This window comes from Caretta caretta, chromosome 10 (genome assembly GCF_965140235.1).
Source record: "Caretta caretta isolate rCarCar2 chromosome 10, rCarCar1.hap1, whole genome shotgun sequence".
NCBI lineage: Eukaryota > Metazoa > Chordata > Testudines > Cheloniidae > Caretta > Caretta caretta.
In genome coordinates, this window is record NC_134215.1 from 70966861 (window position 1) to 70993166 (window position 26306).

A 26306-nucleotide genomic window follows, 5' to 3' on the forward strand; every position below is an offset into this window, starting at 1 on the left:
AGGTTTTCTCCTGTCAGACAAGCTGGGTTTCTCTGCCTTCTCCCAGCTTCTTCTATTTCTGTTCCGTTCTCTGTGCATTTACAAGTCTTCAGACCCCAGCTGTGCAATCACAAGATGATCACTTACTCCAGCTCTAATTGTAGGATCTCTGGTTTGTTGGAGTTTATTTAAGATAATGGCTCTGAATGAGTTTTTTCCTGCACAGAGTAAGAAAGGGAAGGTGAAGCCATTGAGAGGTTTTGCAGCGTTCAGCTTCTTGAAGTGTCTGAATACTCCAGTGCCCTCTAACAGGGGACATAGCTGCCCTTAAGTGGTTAGTCAGCCCTGCGCACAGTCCTTAGTATGTGGGGGGTGGGGGGGGGGAAGGGAGCAGTGAGTGACTGATGTAAACAAACTCTGGACTAGAGGTATATGGATCCATAAATAGCCTTAGCCCACTGTGACATACTATACCTTGGGGGAGCGACTTGTAATCCCCATAGTCCTCATTTTTATATAATCGTGATCTTACATATAAAGCATGCCTTGTAAGGTGTCAGGGGAAAGGTTATGATCTGCTGAAATTCATTTCTCTATCCATATATGTATATCATTAATGCATATGAAGTTATGAGAATTGTGTTGTATGGTGGTCACTAGCACATGCTGCAAGTTGGGGAATCAGCCAGATATTCACTCCCCAGAGGCAACAGCAAGGAAAATAACCAACACTTGGGTGGGGTATCAATCAAACCATCAACAACCATTGTCCAGCAAGGGAGCTATAATGCAATGTCTCTCACGCATGGGGCCACACCAGGGGAAATGCTCAATCTTGTCTGGAGACTCAGCAACGCCCCAGACATGCCTGGACTGGTGCTCCCCAAACACATGGGACTGAGGTTATAAAGCAGACACAGGGGCCACATGCTGGGTCTTCCTCCTTCACCCGCCCATGCTGGAAGCAACAAGGACACTGAGAAGACTTAAGCAGAAGAGATTGGCCCAGATTTCAAGGGGGGAAATCTGTATACTATGGACTGCAATATCCAGTGGGGTGAGAAAAACTGCTTAATCTAGATGTTGCCCTGTTTAATAGGGTTGAGAGTTTATACCAGTGGTGGGCAACGTGGGCCCATCAGGGTAACCCGCTGGTAGGCCGTGAGACAATGTTTACATTGACAGTCTGCAGGCACAGCTGCCCACAGCTCCCAGTGGCCATGGTTTGCCATTCCTGGATGATGGGAGCTGCAGGAGTTCTCGTTGCAGTGGGGAACACCCTCTGCAGCAGTGTGGGAGAGGGTGGATGTAGGATTTATGTTTCTCTGTCTTGTTGCCTGAATTGGACCTTCCCTCTCCCCATCCTCCAAAAGATAGACATCAACCTCCATCTGCTCATATAATGTGCCCTTGGGAGAGAATAGGAAACAAATGTCCTGGGGGGGCAGGGACAAGGACTCCAGGAGCTTAGCTGACTGTATGAAACAAATCTGGTGGGTCTCAGATCCTTTTTGGGGACTGGGCTACCACAAAACGCACTGCGACAAGTGATACTCAGTGGCCCTGCCATTGTGAGGGCCTCAGCAGAGAGGCCCAGCATTGGCTGGGCTCTAGAGGTTGAACTCTGGTCTTACCCCAAATGGCTCAGGGCTGAAACAGTCAATGGAGTGTGATGGCATGTAGAAGCTCTCTCTGCAGAGCCTGTCCCATAGGCGGAGGCCATCAATGCCAGGGCTGCCAAACTGGCACCAGATTCATCTCCAAGAGATAAAAAGGAAAGGACAGCGATAAAACTGAGACTAAAAACAATTGGGTGGTGTTCTCTGGGGGAAACCAATCCCGTTGCCATTGTCAAGGAGTCTGAGGGCTGGACTGGAAATGCAAGCTAGAGAGGAGAGAAGGAACCACAGTGCCACAGACTGGTGTGAGTTAGATATTAATATATTTGCATGTCTGTTCCATCCCTCCCATCAGGTCCGTCGTTCCATGTTGGTTGGGAGGCCTGACAGTGTCATGCCTCCCTGCCATTCAGATCAGCTGATGCTGGTCCCAGAGGTGTAAGTCCCTTCAGCCTCCCTTGAATCCCCTTAACAGCCAATGATGGTCCTCTGCCCCCAGCTCCTTTCCTTGGACTGAGAGCTGCGTCCTTCCCCGTGAACCCCATCATGTTCTACCCCCCCGGTCTCAGGTCACCCGCTAATAGAATGTGACTCCCTCTAAACACTTCCTTGAATCACTTGCTCTCAGTCAGCCAGTCTGTAAAGCGCCTGTTTGTATTTGTGGAGAATAACCACGTGCACCTTATTTATTGGTGTAGTAAAGAAAACAAATTAAGGCCCTGAAATTATAGAGTCAGGTGCGCTTTTAAATAAAGCTTAAGTAGTCAGAATTCCATTTAGAATATTAATAATTGCTTTTTCCGCCCGCATTCTGTGGCTTCTTTTCCCCCCAATCTGTCTTCTGGAGGCTTCTGTGAGCTCTAAATGGGTTCATAGGCCAGCCGAGACACCATTCCCATTCCAGAGCTCTCCCTTGGCAGGGCTTGCCAGTGTGGGGATGGAGGTCTTTGATAAAGCAGAGCCACATTTGTACAACTATAGCCAGGTTGGTAAATACAAAGGACATGGAGTCGTCGTGGTGACTCCTGCCCTCTCTGGGTAGCGGGGTGGTGGGGTGATAGATTGTTTGGCTTTTGAATGCTGCCATACATAGGCTGCCTTCTGTCCCACTGTGGGTTTTTTATCTTCTCTTCTGTGTCTGTCACTTCTCTGCTCACATAGATTGGGGGGTGGGCTGAAGACTTATGGACATTAGAGATGGGAAAGGCCCTACTGGGCTAAGTGTGTAGGGAACTCTTTGGCTTGGGAGGAGGATGGGGTAGATGATCCAACAGGCCTGTTCCATTGCCAGCTTCTGTGATGTAGTTAACCTAGACCACCCTGCCCATTCACCATGGCATGTCAATGTTGATATACTTTGTGAGCGTGGCCTTGACCCTAGTGCCCTGGCGATGTTCTAGTCTGGGAAAGCACATCCTGATTACCTGAGGTTCCCTTTCTGTTTTTGACTGGATACAGGATTCTTCTCTGCCTCACTTCCTGGACTGTTTGGTACAGTTGCTGAGTGCTGTTAAAGAGCAGCTGTATTCCACCCCAGAGCCAACTGCATTTCAGTGCGAGGTGAAAGAATGAGGGGTGCGTGGATAAGTGTGGTCTGTGAAGAGCTTTGGACTAGAATATTTTGGAGAAGCATTGCAGGATTATCTCTAGATCAAGGCAGGACCATGACCCATGACTCCTCTCCTGGGTACCGCACAGTCTAGAGATCAGGGCTGCTGAGTCACGCTGTGCTCATTGTATTGACACTTCATAAAGGCACTCAGACACTAGAAGCACCCTTCCATCTCATACCCACACATCTTGAAGGACTGGAGATACTTGATCCATGGTGCTTGTGAGGTTTGTGTGTCCCCTTGTGTAACTGCGCAGCCTTGCCATGTGTGTTATTGTTTAAACTACTTTGCCCTAGGTGGCTGTGTGAGCTTGTTCAGGATCTCGGGCTGAATGGATAAACAAACAAAACACCAGACTTAATATTGTTTCGACGATGTTCAATTGCTTTTCACAAAAATCACTTGCCCTTATTCCCTGGATAGTGATGCTGGGCCTCTCTCTAAAGCAGCCAGGTTAATCTGTTTTATAAGGAGCAAAGTCTAACTCTGCTCTCCTCCACTAAGCAACTCCAGGGCTTCTCACTGTTTCTGATCCTGGGTGCCACACATCCTCTTTCCTCCTCCTGTGCTGAGGCCTTTCAAGTAGGCTACCAGCTGTCACCTGCACGCCTGCCAGTCTTCTCCCTCCAACCTGAACTACAGCATAGGAACAGTTCAAGCAATTATGAAAAGGAATCAGATACATCCATAGCAAATCAATCTTTCCTGATTTCCCTCCATCTCCCAGGCAATGCTTGGCATTCCTAGCTTGGGCGCTATTACTCTTTAATTGTATTTCTGTGCGAGACAGCGTTACGGACTAGGACCACACTGTGCGGGGGACGTGGTCCATTGCTATCCGCTCTATAAGTAAAGGTCTGATCATGCCAGTACTCAGCACCTCTCAGTTCCCATTTGTGCTGTAAGGACATTAGGGAGCTCAGCGCTTCTTGGGAACAGGCCCTTGAACTGTTACTTACTCACAGCAGGGTCAGTTGCCCTGGTCTATTTTTCATAGCTTCCAAGGCCAGAAGGGACCACTGTGATCATCTAGTCTGCTCTCCTGTCTAACACAGCCCATGGAACTTCCCCCAAATAATTCCTAGAGTAGATCTTTTAGAAAAACATCCAATCTTGATTTTAAAATGGCCAGTGATGGAGAATCCACCACAATCCTTGGTAAATTGGTCCAACGGTTAGTTATTCTCACCATTAAAAATGTATGCCTTATTTCCTGTTTGAATTTGTCTAGCTTTAACGTCCAGCCATTGGATTGCATTATATCTTTCTCTGCTAGATTGAAGAGTCCATTATTAAATGTGTTCCCAATGTAGATACTTATAGACTGTAATGAAGTTAGGCCTTTACCTTCTCTTTGTTAAGCTAACTCAATTTTTCTCTTAGAGTCTGTCACTCTAAGGCCTGTTTTCTAATCCTTTAAGCATTTTTGTGGCTCTTCTCTGAACTCTTTCCAATTTATCAACATCCTTTTTGAATTGTGGGCACCAGACCTGGACACAGGATTCCAGCAACAGTCACACCGGTGACTGATACAGAGGTAAAGTAACCTCTCTGCTCCTAATCCAGATTTCCCAGGATCGCATTAGCTCTTTTGGCTACAACATCACACTGGGAGCTCATGTTCAGCTGATTATCCGCCACAACCCCCAAATCTTTTCCTGAGCCACTGCTTCCCAGGATAGAGTCCCGCACGGGATAAGTATGACCTACGTGCTTTGTCTACATTTAGCTGTATTTAAAATGCACATTGTTTGCTTGTGCCCAGTTTACTAAGGGATCCAGTTCTTCTGTAAAGAGTTGTGCATGTCTGTGGTTCCCTAGGTATAATAAATAGTAATAATGTTCCCTCTGATTCCATACCTCCCCCATGCCCTCCTCCCTACTTTGTCCCCTGCGTGCCGGCATAGCACACTGCCTAGCCACTATGCTAATCAGCAGTGGCTGGATGGCATGTTTATTTCCAATTGTTACCTCAGACTGAATCAATTTGGAGCATCTCCTCATTCAGCTGGAACATCAGCACAGGCAGGCTCTGTATTTTAGCAGCCTCTGTTCCCAAGGCCAAAGGAGAGACCAGTTCCGTGCAGACATCAGACAGTCTGGCTTTTCCCACAGGGCTGGCAACTGTAAACTTAGCTCATTTGAACAGCATTCCAAAGGCCCAGTGGTGAATTTCTGACTGCAGTGATATGCCTCAGCATCTCTAGTTATAAACACCATCCACATTTAAAGCACTGCACAAGCATCCTCACCATGCCCTGGTAAGGTAGGCAGGGGAGTGTTAGCCCCGTGTTACAGATGGGGAATGGAGATGCAGAGGTGTGAAGTGATTTGCCCAAGCCTACACAGTAGCAGAGCAAGGACTGGAGTTGGGGACCGCATGCCACTTAGAGTTGTGCTCTCTGCTGCAGGCCTGGCTGCCTCCAACAGAATCCAAACCTGCTTAAGAACTGATGTGTTCTACAATAATACAGAGAGGAGAGATGATCATGTTGTTAATGCACTATAGTGGGACTCGGGGATATGGGTGCTGATCCTGTCTTTGTCACAGACTCCCTGTGTGCCATTTGGTGAGTCACTGATCTCCCTGTGTCTCCATCTCTGTCAGGTAGGGATAATAGTCCTTTTGTTCTCTAGTCTCTGTAGGTTGTAGCTCTTTGGGGCTACACCTGTGCAGCACCTAGAAGAATGAAGTCACAAGCTGGTTGGGGCCTCTAGGAGCTACTCCAACAAGATGAATTATAACAACAGTGAGGTAAAGAAGGTTTCCTATTCCATTCAGGTTCTTGTGTCTGCCCATCACTGTGGTGTCTGAGCTCTTCAGAATCTTGTCTCACTCTCACACACTACCTTGTTCTGAAGCTTTTTAATGCGTTGAACCACCACTTCCAGTTAAATCACACGGGGATGGTGTTTGTTCCCTACTCCCTTGGGCCTTTCTGGTTTCATGCCATGCTGCCGTTTTGAAAAAACTATCAGTCGTCTCGCTGGCAAATGGATGAAACTGGGAGCTTCTTTGCCGGCATATCTCTGCTTCCCAGTCCCATTTTAAAAAGTCCTTTGCATTGGTTGCAGCGTCATTTCAAACCGGCCTTGCCAGCAGTTCTAGGGATGGGTCTCACCTCTGACAAGCCTGATTCCAGGTTTGCAGTGAAGCGCAATTTAACATGTTCTGAGAGATTTTTGGACTAGGGCAGTTTCATCACGTTCTCCTGCGATTATGTAGCCTCATGAAGTTGTGTTGTGACGTGACCTGGGTTGGGTAGTGGTGGCTTGATGCATGTCTTATGTTGTAGCACATTTACCCTGCAAGACATGCTGTTAGAATCGGGAGACCTATCTCTGCCATGCCTCACATAGTGTTTCTGAGCCAGGGGAACACCTGGTACTTAGTTAAATCCTGTCAGATCTCTCCTCATCTCCCAAGAGAGAGCAAACAAATGTGGAAAGACCTGATTCCCGTAGGGCTTGGTATGGAGGTCCATGGGCAATAGGGGCCAGAATTCACTTCCACACCCCTATGGCCAGTGGGGGATAGCATTTCAGAGGCAGCCTCTGGTAGCCCATTGAAGGCAGAAACACCTTGCTTGACTCTGCAGAAAATACAATAGGGTATGTTAAGCGGCTGTGGTGGGGAGCCATATCCAGCCTCCCAGTTCCAGTGGGAGGTGCCCGGGGGGGCATGAAATGAAGAGGACTGGCATCCAAGGGGGACTTGGAAGACACCGTTTAAGTGGGTGGGAGGGAAGATCCATCACTGTAGGAGCATAGTAGAATGTAGAGGGACTTCCCAAGTGATCTTATCTGGGTTTTACAAGGATGCCGCCTTGCTAACAACATGATGGTGGGTGGATAGGGGTTCAGAGACAGTAAACAGAGCTCCTGAGAAAGAGAGACAGTCAAAGAGAGTGTTGTTTAAGCAATAAGGCATGACAGGGCGTGAATGATGGGGCATTAATTCAGACCTTGCATGTGACTGTGCCAGAATTTAATACGCCATAACTTACTCACTGGCACGTTTTATTGAAATTGTAAAATGTTGTTATAAAATTCTAGGTTTTTTCTGCCAACCCCTCCCCCTCCCTGTTTATATACGTTAAAAGCCGAGTGGTGGATTATGCAGGATGTGGGAGACAGTGTGACATACTTTATTAGCCCATCTGTGCGAGCTCACTGTGGGGTTATGGTGTCACGAGGAGGCCTGGCTGGAATTGCCTTTGCATTGTCTTTCCGATTATGTATGCAGTGAGTGTCAGCAGTAATGTGGGATGAGTGGTGGTGGCAGACCTGATCCCGTGGAAGTGTATGTTTCCACTAAAGCCCCTCTCAGTCGGGAATGTGAACACATGGTGACGTGTGTGTGTGTGTGTGTTTATACTGGATCCCCAGTGCACTAGTATATAGTTATTCCAGGTACCTTGCACTCTGAATCCATTTACACCCAATGAGGTGCATGTTTACTTCTGATCCATTGCTGTGGGAGTCTGGTGCCTGAGTCCCTTAGCTGCAGCATGTCACCTCTCCTTGCACCTGCCATGGGGCCAGTGCCATTCAGCACCAAGGCCAGAGCATGAAGCAGAGCCCCTCAGCCTCCCATCAGAAAAGAGGAGAGCCGCAAGGTCCATGCCAGGCTTTCAGGACTGGCCCCCTCCATATTCACCTGCCTTTTTTCCTCTCCTAACTCCCTCTTCCCAGTGCTCCCACTGCTGGCACATGATCACTATTTTGCAAACAGAGCCCCAGTGGTGAACTTGAAGCTGCTCACATCTGACTTGCAGGTGTCTGTTTTTCTTGTCCTTTTCCAGCAGCCAGATTTTGGGGGGCAGGAGGAAGAGCTCCCCATGGCTCCAGAGTGACAGGTTTGGGTGAATGAGAGGGAGGGGAGAATAGATTTCTTTTGGACCCTTCTGTGGTGCTACCAGCCTGTCTGAATTATTCTCCTCTGACCCCTGTGTTATCTCCCACCACCGCATGGGCTAGATCTCTCCAAAGTTGTGTCTGTATTAAAAAGAAGCAGATAATTCTCTCTAACCTGAACTGATCTCCCAGTGCCCATCCCACCTGTCAGCCTAAATGGACTTGTCTCCCAGGACGGGTACCCCGGCATTCACAACAGGCCACCCACGTGCCCAATATTCCAGCAAAAATAAACGTATCACCCAGCCCTCGGTCCACCCCTCCCAGTCATCCCTGTGCAGCAGCAACAGGCTCTGCAGACAGGACGGCCTCTCAGGAGTCAGATACCGCGGTGCTGGACGTGTCCTGAGAACCTGAATGGAATAGGAAAAAGGGAGACTGGGGGTGAAGGCAAGGCAGGGGTGGCTCTAAAACTGCAGATTGCACATTCTGCCTGTGCTTGTTTGCTGCCATCCTACCCTGCATGAATGCTGCTAACCACAGGCTTGGGCTGTAGGCACCTTGATGTCTGCTGTCTTGTTGCCCCACAAATGCTGTGGGGGTCCCAACGAGAATTGGCAGTTTGGGGTGGGGCAGCTTCCTCCTTGGCGTTGTATTTGTCTTGTGTGCTGAGCATTTCTCTTGCCTTTCGATGGGAAATAGTTTGAATGCATCAGTCTCTGCAGAGTATGTTGGATTGCTGCTTTCATATCCGTTTGCTGCTGCAGGGGACCCTTTGCTACTTGCCTTCCTCCTTTCCCTCCAGGAGGAAAACCTTAGCCTCTCCTGAGATCCAGGCTTGCTTCCCTCTAGCGCCCCATTGCCACAGGTACACACCACCTTCCCCCAGATGCTTGCCGAGACCACACAAACACTCCGCAGTCCGGGAGATACAAGGCTGTCCTCTCCTTCCCTGCCCAGTCGACACCAGCCCGCAACAGACATAAACTACTTCCACACAGACCCTCTCCTCTCACCCAACATACCCTGTCTACCCACTGGTGTAGGCTGTCTAGCCTTCTCGGCCACATGTCTTCTGCTGTGTCTATCTGTGAGGTCCCTGGCACTCCCTTTGGAAGTTGCACTGGAAGCAGTTTCCCTCCGCTCTGATGCTGGGGTGCACGTGCCATGAGGTAATGGCAGTCGTTCCTTTTTATTAGTTGGTATAAACACAGATCTCTTGGCAGCAGCCTGGCTTCATCAACCATTGAAGACCATTTTCCTTTTATCTATAATTTAGTAAAATATCAACCCATGGTTGTTTTAACAGTCAACAGCAGGAGATTTTTTTTTCTTCAAAAGCTGTTGTATCCCAGGGCTGTGGCTCTTTTTTAGATCTTCTGAACAAAGGCTTCAGCTGCTCACACAGGAGCAAATTCATTTGACCTCTATTCTCTCCTGGTGGAACGGCTCCCTATCTGCTCCCGCTAGAGCCAGGTACCCGGCCGGGCGAGGCAGGTGAGCGGGGGAAGCTGGAGTGAGAAATGAGTGGTTAGTGAGGTTTGAGCCTGGTGGGAGGGAGAGGACTCGTGTCGTTGGCAAGGCAGGGCATGGGCTGGCTGTTGCTGGGGAAATTTGAGGCAAAGACCCAGCCACTGCTCTGACTTTGAGTCAATATTCAGGGGGACAGGGAGGAAAGGGAAGCATTGATAGACACAAAGATGTGGGATAGGGAGAAGCACAGGAGTGGGAGGAAAGCAGAGAGTGGGGAGCAGGAAATGGGGGAGGTGGAAAGGGAGGAGGTGTTGAACAAAGAGAAAATTGGGGGGTTTTGGTTAGTGAGGAATGGGGATCAGGCTGGAGAGGGATAATGGTGGGAATAGGGTGGAGTAAGAAGAAATCATCAGGCAGGAGGAACGAGTTGGAGGAAAAGGGGGAAAGGAAGTGGATGGGAAGAATGTATATGAGGGCAGAGGGGTAGGGAAGAAAGGGAAGGATAGCTGGGGTAGGAATGGGGTGTGTGGACTCCAAGAAAGCGGAACAGGGGTGAGAGGTGCTGGGAGCTGTGCCTCTAAATTAACCAGAACCACCCCCTTGGATTTGGATGTAATATTAAAATGTGCCTAATTATTCTTGGACAAGTTTTGTGATCCTGATGATATTAATTATTCTTAAAGGTCAACAGCGCTCACTCGAATCCCCTTCTGTTCTATCATGTAATCAGTTAATTAACTGGAAACTATTTAGCAGTGCCTGCCAAGTGCTTTGTCTACCTCGTGTTGGGTTGTTTTGTTACTGCTGATTTCCCCCTGCTTCCCGCCCACGGCTTTCTTCAAAGTCCAGAGAACCTGCAGAGCTGCCCCCTCCCAGCCTGGCCACTGGCACAGAGCCCCCTCTGTTGGAGTTGGGTTTTTTTAACCAGCCATTCGGTACCGTGGGGGTTGCTCAGAGGTCTGCTGGCATTTTTGGTTTTCACCCTCCAGCCTTATGTGCATGTAGCAAACCAGGGGGGGCTTGGAACATGGCTCTGAGGACAGAAAAGGGCAGCTCAGCTATTGCGCCAAGCAAGCCTGCCTGAGTGGCTTTGTGCTCGATATTGTTCACCATAGGTCGAGTACGACTGCAGTTGTGGGTTGATTGTGTAAAACTCCCCAGCCCCTCCCCACGCTCTCCTCAAGAGCTATCTGTGCAGCAGGGCTTCCATCTAGTGCCTCCATAAAGGTGATTTACTAATCCATTGGCTCTCGCTGTTTCTATACACAGTGCCTGGAAGCTGTAGTTAAGTATCTTGGGTCCTTGTTGAATATTTTTGTGACTGTGTTGTGGGTTCTGGCTTCTCTGAATGCTTTGTGGAGTTGGAGGGAGGGGCCCTTCCACGATTCCCTTCCCAGGCACTCTCTGTATCTTCCCCTGTATTTTCAGCGTGGCTGGGATCTCTCTTCCATTGTGGAATGGTCTGCCTCACCCCAGGCCTGCTGGAAATCCGGGGCTGGGGATGCAGGGGATGGGTCTTTGCCATTCGCTGTCTGCTCCCATCTGGGGGAAACAAGCACTTTGAGGCAAACAAGCACAATAAGCCCTGCCTCTTGCTGGAGTTGTCAGCTGGCACCTCCTGGCCTCTGTCGGCACTAATACTGCTTCTGTGCACTGCAGCAGGAGAAAGCCCAACACACGGTTACATTCCGGGTCTGCTGAGTTCCAATTACCCCAGTGTGGGCTGAGGAGGGTGGGGTGGGTAAAGGGCACTCGGGGGTGGATCTCTCTCCATGGTGGGATTGAAGTGCAGGGGAAGGCTCCTCTCACTGCAGGCTGGCTAGTTGCACTGAGAACTAAAGTGCTTCCGAGCGCTGTTGGCCTTCACCCTGAGGGGGGAGCTGGCAGGCTCAGGAAATGCCATTGCGGGGCCGAGCCAGCTTTTTAATATTGGCTTGAATCCTCTGAATCCAGCTGTCCTTGGAGGAGAACATTGTAAACAGCCCCCAGGCAAAGGGTGATGAGCGTAACAGAGAGCCAGAGCCAAACCCTGACCTCTAAACCACCCCAGACCATGGGAAAGTTTGGATCCAACCTTTGTGACTGGTCCCCATCTCTGTCACATGTTGAAGCAAAGCCCAGAGTACCACAGAACCTTTGGGGGTGGTCCCATCTCTGAGTAAAGCAGGGTGCAGCTGAGAGACACCTTGGAAGAAAGGGGGTGGTGGATGAGGGACTGTGTGTGAAGGCTTTGTGGACTCTGGAGCGCGTTGGGATCCATTGGGATGAAACTGCTAGCAAGTATGCATGTTGTTATTATCATTTGTAGTGGGAGGAAAGGCGTGTGGCAGATGAGCTGCTCGTGCCTAGCTCCAGGGTGCCATAAGTGTGTGTGCACATTGCTGGCAATTTCACCCTGTGCAGCACTGGCAGGGGAAACGCCCTCGCTCCTCCCCCCGTGTCTCTCTCCCTTGCATCGTGATTGTGGTTTGGTTTTAATGCTGTCGCTGAAAAAAAATAAAACCTCTCCACCCACCCTTCTTCCACCTCAGATTCTGCTGCAGGAGCAGCTGGGGGCTGTGGAGAATGCCGGCTGCCAACCAACGCAAAGCGAGGGTGGCTGGAGTGCTGTCTCTGGTCTCCTGCCTAAGTACGGGCCTGGCCTGGCTAGGTGCATCCCAGGAGATACAGGGGCTGGTGTTTGAAAGGGGGATGTGCTGTGATGCGTCACGGTGGGCAATGGCTCCACCAGGCTGGTGGTGAACATCTTTTGATTCTCCCTCGCAGGACCAAATCTTGGCATTCATGCTGGTGTTTCTGGGGTTGTCGTGACTGCTGGCTGTGACTCTTGCACTGGGAGACGATGTGTTAGGATCATGAAGTGATGCTGTTTGGGATGCCCCATGTTCTGAGGCAGCATTTGGCAATCTCACAAAGAGGACAAGGCTCTCACCCCCTTCATCCATTGCAGCATTTGGGAGACGCTGGGGCAAGGAACTGGGGATTTCCTGGCTGGAATGAAATGATTTTTTGCTTTTTTGTAGTGCTGATATGTTTGTGGTGACACCTGGAAGAGTCCAGGCAGAGCGCTCCGCAGAGGGAATAGCCGGCGGCTAACGCTGGCCTCGTCAATTTAACGCTGAGCACTGTTCTGCTAACTCATCCACTATGCCTGCGTGTGAGCGAGAGGCTTGCGTGCGTTTGGCATTGCCGGGTGCTTTGGCAGGCTCTCTCTCAGCTGTGGCCTATTGGGGGTTTGTGCTGAGCGATCTGAGATTTCAATTTAGTCTAATATTTGCAGAGCCCGAATCGTGGTGTGGGCCTGTGCTGCCACCGTGGCTGCTGCTGGGACTTGCTAGGGTAATTTTAGCATGTTCATTAAAGGAGGACAGTACATTTTCCCTTAATGAGCAAAGCTGCTAACTAAACAGGAAATAGGGTGGAGGAGGAAAAAGGAGACTAAGGGGGGGGGAGATCAGGAGCACAACACTGTTTTTAGAGGTCATTGCATCTGTCTGACAGAGATGAACAAGCCGAAGAGCTATTCTCCAGTGCTGTAGAGTGAGGCTTGTTCAAGGGGTTTCTGCCGGACTAGGTGGGACGTCCAGTATGGGGATGACCTCTTGCTCTGTTCTGAAAGGGCAATTCCTGTGTCATCAAGCCAGATTACTCTGATGTGGAGTGTTTTTCACTTTGGCCATTTTGGCACACGGTAGAAAATAGATCAGATGTTGAGGAGTTGGCCTAAAAGAATAGTGGGCCAGTGCATTTGCCCCTCTGGGTACTTTTTTGGTGGCACATATTTTTTTGGTGGCACATCGCTGTCTCCCAATGTCTCTCTCCCCTTGGCACCCTATTTCTGTGTCAAGTGAGTGGCACATGGAGACAGGGCAATGCCAGAACTGATGATCAGGCCTCTCCTTCCTGTCAGCTTCAGTGTCCTGTTCACACTTGCTGATCAACACAAGGGAGCCAAGATGATCAAGAAGTCCAGTCCAGGGCTTTATTGCAGCCATGGGGCAAAGCCCAAATACCCTGGTGAAGACAGCGGGTCCACAGAAGCCTAGATGCAGGGGAGGGATTCCTGGTGAATGGCAAGGAGTTTTGAGGAGTGGAGCATAAGGCAGGAGGACTTTCCTATGAGGACATATACAGCAAAGTCAAACTTTGGCATGGAGAGAGGTGGGCAGAGGCGGACGAGTGGGCTGCGTGTCTGCCCTTACTTTAAGGTACATCTTCATCTCAAACCCGAAGCACCTTTGGCACCTGGCTGCTCCAGATAGCCAACACAAGACGCGTGTGAATCCGTGGCGTTTGCTGCCGGTTTCAGTGGGTGAAACTGGCTGCCACCAGGCATGCTCGGAGGTTGAATTGTCTTGAGAAATGAAACAGCGACAAGTTGACACTCACTGGGCTCTCAGTCTGTATTGTTACCCTTGGTTGTGTGTTTGTGCAGGGGCCTGAGTGGGACTGACGTGGGGGCTAGTTATGTAGGAATGTCAGGGAGAATTTCCCAGACTCTCTCTGGTTGGTTTTTGTTCTTGTGGATTTGGTGGCCCCTTTCTTCTCTTCTCCCATTTCCTCCCTCCTTATTCCCTTCCCGAAACTGGGGCTACTGCTGGCTAGAAAATGGCCTGGAGAGAGCCACAGTAGGGTGGTTTCCCTATCCAATGATGCCATCTAGTTTTTACTTCAACGCTGAGTGTGCTGTCATGACTTTCTCCTGCCGTGTGTCTGCCCCCTGCCATCCTTGGCCTTTAGATGAGAGGGTGGGGAGTCAGTGGGGGCAGCAGCATATGTGCTATATTGGGGTACAGTGCCTTAATGGGCAAAGCTGATTGGGCCTGTTTTGCAGAGCAGATTGAATATCAAAGAAGCCACGCACTGTGCCCCTGACAACCTGGTGCTGGGGAATACATCGGGGATGTGCGTTACCGTCGGGGATGTGCGTTTCACTTCTAATTTATGCCAAGCACTCGTGCGTGCCCCCCCAGCAGCTCCGTGCAGCTAATCCTCTGGATCAGGATTTTTGGAGCTGGCAGCATGTTATTAAAATGTGTTTAAAAACGGCTTCCATGCAGAAAGGAATGTGTCAGGTTTGAAATAAAGGGTGACCATGGAAGGGGGAGCTCATTGGGAGAAGGAGGGCAGCAGGGTCCATCCCCAACAGCAGCGTCTTTCTGCCACTAGTTGGACTGAATCACAATAATATAGTTTGCAGTTTAATTACAGAGGCTCTTGTTTGTTAGTGTCATTAATCAGGCATCTGGCTTACTTTAGCTGAATAAAAATGGCTTTTAATAGTGGAGCCCTTCTTGCTGCTACTTAATTGAGGGAAAAGCAAACATGCCATTTCTTTTTGACTAAAGTCCAATTGTTCTGGATTTCGGGAGCTAAACTCCTCTTTAGTCCTCCACTACAAACAAACCAACACCTCCCCAAGAATGGGAGTGATGAGCCGTTCGGCAGATGCACCTCAGTGGCCCCATTCATCTGCTGGGCTAAGATGACTCTGATCGCCTTACATTTCTCTTCTGCCTTTCTTCACGCAGGGTTCCAGAGCACTCTAGCCATGTGCAAACCACTTCAGCTACCACTGAAATGCAGCCACCTCTGAGTAGGGGTACAGATGCTGCCTAATAATTCACATCAGCACTTTAGGGGAGATGAGGTGACGAGTCCCACACAGTTAAAATTGGAAGAGGGAGAGGAGGCAGAATATAATAACCCGGGCTGGAATTGGGTCTGGACATTAGGGCTAATCCCCTAACTCTTACAAAAAATGCATGAGATTTATAAGCACCAGTGGTCAGGAATGTAATGTCTCATCTCAAAGACAGGCGCTTCAGGAGCACAGCTGTCCCTGACATGATGCTGGGACAGTGGAGTATTGTTGAACTGTGACCTTTCCATCAGAGGTCACAAAAGGGTCTTAAATCTGTCTCGTTGGTGTTCAACCATTCAAGTGCTCTTTTGACCTGTAGTCTGGAAATGTGGGGTACTTGGTCGTTATGGGCCTCCCCCCACTTCGGAGCCTCCTTGGACCAGAAGGGTACAGGGAAAGAACATGTTGTTTGTGAAAGGGGAGGAGAGTGTTTGGAAGGATTTCCCATGGAAAGTGGGTCCTTGGAGGGTCCTGTGGGATATGAGAGGCTGGCAGGAGTGAGGTGTAGACTACCTGAAATGGAGAGGGCTGGTAACATTGGCTGTTATTAAGGTTGCCTGATGCTTCCCATGATAAGATCCTATTTTCAGTTGCTTATAACTTGGCTAAATTTTAGCCATTTGAGCTGGAACTTTTTCATGCAGAGTGTCTGCCTTAGGGCTAAATATTTTTTGGAACATTTCAGCTAAAACAGTTCAGCTGCTCCCAAAAACAAAGCAAGGGAAAATACATTGCTTTATCTGTGGCAAAAAATTCTCTTTTCTTTGCAAAACTCTAGTGCCCAGTGCTTTGGAGCAGGGATCTGAAATTTGGCAGGCTGGTGGCCTTTGTGTCAGGGATGTGCCTTTTGCTTTCCCTGTGAAAATCTGCCCAAATTTGGTCTAATTATAAGCCTTTGTAAAATAGCAGTTTGCACTCGCTCAGCAAAGAGTTGTTAGATTTTACAGTAGTTCCCTGGAGCACACTTGCCACCAGAGCCTGGAATGGAACCCAAGATTCCAGAGTCTCACCATTCCTCTGCTGTCAGCAACAATCTATGGAAACCCTGGCAAAGTGACCCAGGCTCCTCTAGTGCTGCTCCACACAAAGGATGACAACCTACTACTGCTGTCGTTTACTCTGTTAGCTCAAGCGACAGAGGTCTGTACTGTGGCTCTAAAAGTTCCAACTCTGCTGATGACCTGTATGGGTGTTTATACGGTGCCACGTGATGGAATTTCAGTTTTTTTGCTTGGTTTTAAAAACGTACCCAAACCCTCGGAAATTACATACAACCCTTCTGTCCCCAAAAACACAAACCAAACCAAACCAAAAACCAAATAAGGCTGCAAAGTCAAATAGGAATTGTCAGAGTTAAGGTTGCTTGTTGCTTATGGCAAGGCCAGGGTCTTGTGGGTAAAATAGTATGTGATCATGTAACTAAAGACTGTATCATAAGGCACACACTCAAGGAGGCCAAATAAAGATTACACAGGCAACTTTAATTCTAGCATTTCCTATTTTTTGAGTGCTTAACAGTGGCCCTGAGAGCACCCCAGTGCCAGAGGGCAATGGGCACTTTAGTATCTAGCAGTGAGCCTGAGCTGGTCTGACCAGTGTACTCCAACTCACGTTGTCGTAATCTGTATCTAACAGGTGTCATGTAAGGTATCATATGTGAACTGATAAAATGCTTGTCGCTAGTATTATTATGTGGTGTATGTATGGGAGATACGAGAAACATTTTGTGATGGAAATGTATTCTCAAGTGTTTTTGGCAGGTACAGTTTAAGTCAACCCACTGTAGACAAAGGAACGTAGTCCCTCCTGCTTGACTTTGCCTCCAATGTAAATTGAACATAGAGAGGAAATGAAAGGACGCTTACATAAAAGGCAAACAAAGCCATCAAACGACTAGTGAATTGGGGAGAGAGCCACTTAACTATCTCAGTAGGGGGAGGAGACTGCAAAAATGAACATGGCGTCAGCTCCTTGGTGGACCCAGCAAGCTGAGCCCCCAGGAGGGCTTCTTGACTTTGAAAACAAAGATAAAACATTGAGGATATAAGCAGAGAGGAAAAGCCGTTTTGGCATCTTGCACCTGAAGAGACAAAGAAGCCAAATGCTTTAAACTCTGTGTTGGGTCCTGGCTAAGAACTGGCCATTCGTGCTGGAAGAACATCACTTGGAACAAGAGGCTCTAGTTTAAATTAGGTTTTAGTTTTAGAAGAGTATTTTTACTTTTGTTTGTTTGTAGCCATTTCTGTCTCAGTTCGGCCTGTTTGGTATCACTTGAATGTCTGTGCTTTGTCAATAAACTTATTCTTGTTTTATTACGCCACCACCTCCATACATTGTTTCACATGGAAGAGTAAAATCCTCTACCAAGCGAATGGGCTGGTGCTGCATACTGTCTCGCCAAAGGAGCAGCAAACTCAGTAAGGTTTGGAGAGGGCTACAGTTAGAGGGGCTGAGCTCTGCAGCGGAGATGGTTTGGGGTAGACTTGGGGCTAGCGGGGCTGGTGGTGTCACCCCAAAAGGAGTAACCAGGCTGGTGGAAGCGAAGGTGAACTATTGTACTGCTGTTGTCAGGGCTCTGAGTCAAAGCTGCCCAGCATGGAAGCACCAGGGTTGCAGGGTGGGTGGTGTAAAAACCCCTTACTGGTCTTCACAACCTTAATTATTTTTTAAATATAGTTTGTTTGTTTTTAAAACCCCTCCCAAGATCATGGACCTTACACAACTTACCCCACTTCAGAGTGTGTGTATCTGCCTCTGTTGGCGAATGCCTTCCCCATGGCACTCCCCAGATAAAGGTTGTGAGTAGGTGTCCCTGCCCACAGTTGCCTGCAGATGTTGCCTATTGGGTCAGACAGTGTCACTGCTCCTCCAAAGGAGCATTTCCTGCCAGATGTGAGCCAATGACAGTGCGTCCCCTCTTCACTGGGTTCTCCGGGAGGGCCGTGGCGAAGGAGTGAGGCTAAAAGCTGAGCACATCCGCCTAGCAAAGTGCCTCATGTTAGCGAGGCCGTGTCCCCTCTCCATCACTCCCTGCCCCAAATTGTAATAACATGATCGTGCTATTTTTGGTTCCTTATTTGCGTGGAAAGCCTGTTGTTTTTTCTTTCCTCTTTCAGAATCCAATTTTCTCTTGACATTTCTGCCTAATGTAGCTAAACATGACCTTTGTGAAAGGACACTTCCAGCAAGATGTCCTCCCTCCTCTGCAGCTGTGTCTGCCGCTCTTCTACATCTCGCTCTATCTCTCACCCATCCCCTTTTCCACCCTCCCCTCTTCTCTCTCTGGTGTGGGGACTGTAGAGCATTTACTGGCTAATCTTTCTGTAGCGATGGGAGTTTCCTACCCTCTCCTCAGCTGGCAGTGCCAGGCTCCCGAAGGCTGACTCTTCTCCGAGGGACACTGAAGCCTGATTCTCTGGGGCATGCCTGCAAGTTGTGCCCATTTCCCAAGACTTTCCCGCGCATGGGAAGTAGGAGCTGTGGGCTTGTCTACATGGAGACTTAGTGGGTGGCAAGGTGGGGTGTAGACCTCCAGCATGCTAGCCTGCCACGCACTAACTGGCTGTGTGGACCTTGCTGCCGTGAGTTCTGTAGTTTGGTTTGATCCACTGCTGAGTGAAACTGTAGTCGGTCTAGGCGCACTATGGAACTCTTAGCATGCAATAGCGAGGTCCACACGGCCCGTTAGCATGCAGCAGGCTAACACATTGTGGATTTACACCCCAGCTTGCCAGGCGCTAAATCTCCTTTTAGACAAACCCAGTGTTTCCGCAGCGTTGGGAATTAAGGGATCTTTGCTGCCTCAGTGAGATTCTTGCAGTTTGCAGTGCTTTGTGCATGCTATGATGTATGTAGCGTGACATGAAGCCACGGCTTATGGATGCAGCAGTGTCATGTGGCTACAAACACACAGCTGTATGACATCAGCTGGGTGGGGTTTATCCCCTAACCAAAGTGAACAACACATACTGGGGAGTGTTTGCCTTGTAAGCAATATAGATGTGTCTGGGCTTCAACTGCAGAATTCCAGATCTGACCTCTTCAGGAGAGGTTGTTCTAGGTTAGAGCAACCCCTGGGCTGTTCTAAACTATGCTGTCTTGAATATGAGTGGCAGAGAGGTGGCTTAAAGTGACATTTGCCTTTCAACACCTGGCTATGGCTTCTGTGCTACGTGTCTCATAAAGCACGCCTAGAATCTGCCATTGACTCTCTCCTGGGGGCTGGATGGCACACTGGCTTGTTATTGCAGCATCTCTCAGGCAGGTTGGGTTGCAGAGGCCAGGGTGTCTCAGGTGGGCTGGCTGGGCAAAGACACAGAGCAGGCAGGTTTCCAGGGGCTTTATGAGGAAGATGGTGAGGAGTTCTTCCAAGCTGGAAAGGTAAAACTCCTTCAGAGACTCCTGTACCCAAAAAAGATCAGTTTGGATTTGTAGGACCCATCCCTTTAATCGCCCCTAGCACTACACACCTGGCCTCACTGTATATTGCTTTCTTATTCTGAGAGTAAGAGCCAAATGAATCTAATAGCCCAAACCCTTCAGCCTCCTTCATGTATCAAACCCACATAGAGCCGAAGTCAGTGCCTCTCCGTGTCCACTCTCAATGCTGCCTTATGTTTATCCCATTTCCCCGAGTCTGATGGGGATCCTCGTGCCTGGCCTATAGCAAACTTAGCTGCCTTTGTGCCACCTCCTCCTCTTGCCCCATATTTCCTCTTTAGCTGGCTGCAGATTTAATGAGGCTCTGGGTCTCTTGTTCATGTCTCTTGCTCTTGGTTGCCGTTCTCAGTGAATAAGGTCACAGCATGAATGATCTGTGCAGCCAAGGAACCGTTGTCATAGTTGATTAATTGCCATGCCTGCCCAGGCATAGGTGACTAGGGCAATGATGATTCAGATGGGCCAGCAAAGGGGAGGGAAATTAGAGGATGAGGAGGGGTTTGAGTGGCATGAGAGACCGAAAAGTGTCAGTGCTTTAATGGGAGGCAGGGAGATCAAGGAGAGTGGTGCCATTGGTGGTTAATAAGGGTGCAGAACACCACTGCTGAGAAGGGGGAAAGAAGGTCCTGAAGCAACTCTACTCTGCAAATCCTGTTCACTGGCCATTAGTTGCTGGCATGCAGTGATGGAGCTGGCTTCCCGTTCCTCCTCAAGCAGCAGGCTCTCCCCCACTACCAGCACTGCAGGAATGGGCTCCCCAACCAAAGACTCTCCTGGGCAGACATTGCTGCCTCTGCACTCAGGGTGTAGGACCCCAGATCTCAGCCTTCGCTGTGTGGGGGTGTGACTTAAATAGAACAGATAATGACTTCAGAGGCTACTGACGTTTACTGCTGAACTTCCAATTAGAGCCTAAACTCGGGGTTCACCTGTGATCCTCCCCTACCTCTTGGTTCTTGCTGTAAAATGGGAGTTCAGTTGGGAAGAGGAGAAGGCAGAGTTAATTAGGCTGTAATTAGGAGAAGGCTTTCTGATCACTCACACTGATGATTAATGGTTTGGAGTTTTTTCCCCTAGTTTCTGCAGCTGTGGTTTTTCATGCTCAAGTTGTTGCAGGTGCAAAAACTTCAGCTGGCAGGTGTGAGCTGAATTTGTGTGTGTAGACTGAGCTGTCAGGTGTGTAGCTTTGATGTGCCAAGCTGTGAGGGCTAATTCTTCGAGTGCTTGATCATGTCGATTCTGTGTTAGGTAAGCGCGAGCCCATGTGTACGGCTGCCGGAGATTTTTGTCTTACTGTTATCCATAGGGCCAGGTCTGGAGCCCCATGCTCATGCGCTGGTATATGAGTTGCCACCAGCCCTGCGCTCTGTCAGTTCCTTCTTACAGCCCTGGGTGGTTGCTGGAACGCCTTTCCTCTTGTGACTGCAAGCGCTTATAGTGGTTCTGTTTCATAGTTTCTTGTATATAGTTGTTCATAGAGTTAGTATTTAACAGTTGGTAAGTTACAGTTAGTTAGTGGTCCTCTTAGGGACGTCATCCCTGGGATGGGGCATGCCCCAGTCCCCGGGCTTCAAACCGTATTCTGCTTTCCATAAGCCTATGCCTGTGAGCGACCCCCATGCAAACTGTCTGAAGTGTTTGGGGGAGATGAACATTAAAGATAGGTGCCGATTCAAGACCTCTGCAGAGCTGCTACCTGGTCGTCAGTCCATACCTTTGTGTCCCATTACACCATCACCCAGCAAACTCGGGACAATTCCAACTTCAACAGAGCAGTGTTGCAAACAGCACATCCGTGAACTCTGAGCCCACCTCCAGGGATACTGCTTGGGAGTCACGTAACATGGAATCACCATGAGCAAGCACTCGAAGAAGAAAAAATGGTTACTAGCCTTCCGTAGCGGTTGTTCTTTGAGGTTTGTTGCTCATGTCCATTCCATGAGTTGGAGTTGACAGCAAGAAGGAACTGAGAGGGCATAGGGCTGGCAGCGCCTCATATACCAGCGCATGAGCACGGGGCTCCAGAGGGCGCCAGAGCCGGCCCTACGGATACCACTAAGGCAAAAATCTCTGTTAGCCGGGCACAGGGGCGCACACGCTCACCTAACATGGAATGGACATGAGCAGCACATGTCAAAGAACAAGTTATGGAAGGTTAGTAACCATTGGTTTTTTTTTTTTTGAGCATGGGTTGAAGATCCATTGAACATTTAGCCTTTTACAAAATTTAGGTTCTTTGTTTTTCCTGTCATCTTAAAATGAACCCATAATAAAATACAGGTAACCCTTCTGTGTGTGTGTGTGTGTGTGTGTGTGTGTGTGTGTGTCTTTCTCTCTCTCATACTCTGCCTCTGTCCTCTCTGAGTTAGTCTTTGACCCCTGTTTGCTCTCTTTCCCATCTCCAGCTCTTTTTGTCTCTCTCCTTCTTTTACTTGACTCAGTAGATGTGGGCACTGGTTTGTAAAATGTTCCCAGAGACAGAAGAGGTTGCATTTCTGTAGTTTTGGGTGGAGTGGTGCTAGGATGTGGTTGCTCCTAGTTGCTACAGCAGTAGTCCCTTTTGGTGTGAATGATGCAGAGCCTAATGGGAAAACAAATATACAAATCCTATTTTAAAATTTCCCTTCTCTGTGTTACTGTTAACACTTTAGACTATCACAGCTGAAATAATTCTAAAGATTAGCATTTATTTCATACCATGCAGTTTGTTTATCTCTTTCACTCGAGTTTGGAGAGTGAAACCGGGCTGATCAGTTTTCCTTTCTGTTTGTAGCTGGTTCCCTTTCCGGTTCTCAGGTATGGTTGCAGGGAATTGTTCTGTTTGTCTTTTTCACTCTGCAACAGAATATGGACTGTTTTCACAAAAAGGAAAGGAAGTCTTCTATCCACATTCAATATTTAAATTAAAATTAAAACATTAAAATATTTTAAACATTAAAATATTTTTACTAAACCTTAAGTTGGGGCCTTAGATGACTGGACAGCCTTCCTGTAGCTGTAAATTGTAGAGGAAAATTCTGAGCTCTGAGGAACCCCGTAGGGTCTGGTGCAGAGGGAATTATTCACCATGAATTCTTTCTCTTGTTAATTTTCAGAAACCTCTCCGATAACCGGCTTACCACACTGTCATGGCAACTCTTCCAGACACTGAGACTTTCTGAACTGTAAGTTCCATCCTGGAGGGATCTCCTGGGAGTGGGGGGAGGTGGGGGAGAGGTACAGAAAGTCCCCCCACCCCCCCAAAAAAAGATCAGTTTTGAAACCTGTGATGTATGAGTGTGAATAATTATCTAAAATCCCAGAGGGCAGAGTGAATTCTGGAAGGGGTTCCTGGGCATGGACGCTCCAGAGCCCAGCTGCTTCTCTGTTAACTTCATAACATCTTGTGAATTGACGTTCGGGGCTGATGATAAAGCCATTTCTGGGCTTATAATGGTTTGGCTAAATGCAAGGCCAGATTTTGAGGGGACCTCTGTAAGGACCAGACCCTGTGAGATGGGAAGAGTCCTCCACTCCCATTCATTTGCTGGCTGTGGTTGTTTGTATGGCAAGGGTCATCCAGTGTGGAGGGGTGCGTTTCGTAGTCGATGGTGGCTGTAATGGTGGGTGACTCCCTGGCTCTTGAGTAACCAAGGCACCTGCCAGATCCTGTGTGGACGAGAAGCGAGTATCTCTCCTGGGTTACCTGAGGGCTGCAGCCCACTGAATTATGGATAAAGCATGCTCTACTGCGTCTAAAGAGTAAGTGGACATGAAATCAATGGAGCACTGCCCCGGTGACCTGTTTTGTTGAGTTTTAGAAATAGTTGTTAGGTGGATATAAAAAAAAATGTGTGATTTATCCCAGAGGATCATGGGATATCCCATTCATCCTCACCTGTGATCAATACAGCTGTAAGCTAGAAGTGACTTATGAAAGAATAATGACAGTCTCTCAAGTGGGAGTAAATGTGTTATCACCGCTGTTACTGCAGTGTATTTTATTTCTGTCAAATTGTTAAATGAAAAATACTAATAGTAATATTAGAAAATAAAGAAATACCCATCTGATGGGGAATCTGGCTTGCAGAGGTAAACGCTGGATTTGGAATTCATCTCTGCACTGATTGCAGCTCAGAACAGTTCCAAGTCCTGCTCAGGTTTCAAGTTTAAAAGAGGTGAGTGGCTTCTAGTCTTAGGTTTCCATTTGTTCTCATTGCACCATCTGGCACAGTTCAGATTAGCAGTTGCTAGCCAAGAGAGGCCTATGAATGGAAGGCAGGGTGGGGACTGCAGGTCAGGACTGAGGTGCATTGGCAGAGTTTTGGGGGAAAGCCCAGGGCTGGGATAACGAGGTGCTGCAGATCAGGACTGGAGTACTTTTGCAGAAATCTTTGGAGTCAAGGGATAGAATGGGGTGTGCTGCAGATCAGGGTAAATACTCTCAATATTAATTTGTTTTTAAAATGGTTCTGTCCCATTTGGTTATATTGCACTTCAAGTATATCCCATGTCTACAACCCCACATCAGGCCAGCACCGTCAATGATGGAAACTGAGGATCCTTCATATTTGGGCAGCAAAAAATAGCAAAGAATCCTCCTTCTTGCCCTACAACAGGGATTTCGACCTGTTTGAGCTTGCTTCATGTTGTGGCAGCAGGGTAACTCATGATCATTAGGGTAACTTATGGTTGATAGGCTGACCATCAAGTGAGCTATATGAAGGAGGAGAATGGAAGTGGTGTAAACAGTTCAGTTCCTTTTGGAGCCTCTTGCGGGGGGTTTTTCTAGGAGTTAGTGAGCCATGACTGGTGGGAGAAGTAACATGGATGAAGTCGCTGGGGATCAAAGAAGGGGAAAAATGGCACTGCCATTATCAAGCGGTGTGGTGTTAGCTATCCCTTATAAAGCTTCAGGCCTCTAGTGCTGGGAAAGTATTAACTCCCAAGTGTGTGCTCCTCAAGCTATCAAAGTGGCTCTTAACATGAAAAACCCGTTGGGTTTATGCCTGTGGGGGATGACTTCCTTTGAGTTGAATCAGAATCAGCATTCAATTCAGATAAACAGATTACACAGCCCTTTGACTATGATGCCTCTCATCAGAAGTTTCCAGATGGGATCCTGCTCAGCAACCACTCTCCATCCATCTGAACAGTGGCCAGGCTGGTGATCAGCAGTAGGACAGGACAGGGATGCTGCTCCGGGAAGTCTGGAAGAGAGAGGGGAATCTTTCTTAGCTGGTTGTGAGAGTACCAGTGTTGGTGGGAGGTGTGCTTTGAGCACTTCTGCTGGGATAGAGACGAGGGTGGCATGGGTTCTACAGAACTTGAGATGTGGTTGAGAGAAGACTGAAAGGGGTGGAAATCAAACTACAAGGGTGAATAATCATGAATGCAAAGCTGCTAGAGAGTGAGAGGGAAAGAGAGAACTGAATAGATATATTGCACACAGATTTGACCCCTAAAGCTCAGAGGGCAAGATGAGTGAAATGAGGAATAAATCTCCAGCAGGCTCGGGAGAGGTTAAGAACTGATGGGCAAGGAGAAACATAACATTTAAAAATCCCAAGAGGCTCAGCCAGTATAAGACATTTATATCACGTCAAACTACAAGATGGGTTACGAGACTTGGGAGCGGGGTGGAATACACAGTCCACACAAGGTGACAGTGTAGTACTAGTAGAAGCTAGAGAGAAAGCTGCAGCGTGAGGTTGGCTAAGAACTTGAAGGTGAGCCAAATCTCTCTTGAAAGGAAGAAAGTAATGAAATGAGAAGATAGATGCAGAGAGACAGCAAGTGTGAGAAAGGCAGGTTGAGCCGTATGAGCTCTGCAAGGCCTTGGGGAGGCAGGAGAAATATTACAGAAGACACAAGAACACATGTTCGCATGATGTGTGCTATCCTCCAGAGCGATAGGAATATAGGAAGATGAGATGGGGACAAGCTGGCCTTCTAATGGCAACAGCTGCTGCTGCTCAAGGCCAAAGATGGAGCGGTGGTTACCGAGAGGATATCCGGCAGAGTAGATAGCCCCAGCTGGTAGGAGGGGCTTGTCACTTGAACATAACCAGGCAAAAATGATGTGTTAGCATTTCAGGGCATCAAGAGACAGAAATGTCAGTGCAGGTAAAGATGCCCTCAGGGGGCCAGCTGAAAGAAGTGGAGCAAGCAGTCAAGGTAATGATGGGAATGTGAGAGATTGGAGACCTGGGAAGTGTAAAGAGTTCAAATGACGCTACTAAAATGTGCCAGACAAGCCTTGACTCTTTGGGACAATACGTGTTAAATGGCTTTCCTGGGGAATCCCTGGGGAGTGTTTAACAAAAATGCCACAACTCCGATTTTGCAAGAACCCAACTTTTTGGAGTTACACCCTGAGGAGAGGGCCATCGACTGTTGATTGCCTGTTCCCAGAGACTGAAGATCAAAGGCCTGAGCTGTATAAAGAAGTAGCTGATCTGCCTAGCTTTTATTCTGGTTCCGATTTAATGATTGATGTGAGCCCAGGGAAAACCCAGTTATGGGAGTTCAAGGACTGACAGCTGCCAGAGCCCTATGTTGGAGTTGGGGTGACCCCAGTAAGCTTTTAGTATGCATGTAAGTGCTTTTCTTGTGTTTTTGTCTGCTTCCGTTGTAATACTTTGACTTTCAGAATAAATGTGCTTATTTCAAAGGAGCTGTGTGTTAACTTATAGTGTCTGG

At 48.4% G+C, this 26306-nt stretch overlaps 1 protein-coding gene across 9 annotated transcripts in view; it reads left to right on the forward strand.

The window, feature by feature from the left end:
* NTRK3 (neurotrophic receptor tyrosine kinase 3) overlaps positions 1 to 26306 on the forward strand; it is a 333051-nt gene that overhangs the window by 75379 nt on the left and 231366 nt on the right. For all 9 annotated transcript variants that reach the window (XM_075133170.1, XM_048865819.2, XM_048865820.2 and 6 more), the window contains one exon: positions 22721 to 22789. In XM_075133170.1, coding sequence (XP_074989271.1) covers positions 22721 to 22789 — 69 coding nt within the window. The remainder of the gene's footprint in view (positions 1 to 22720; positions 22790 to 26306) is intronic.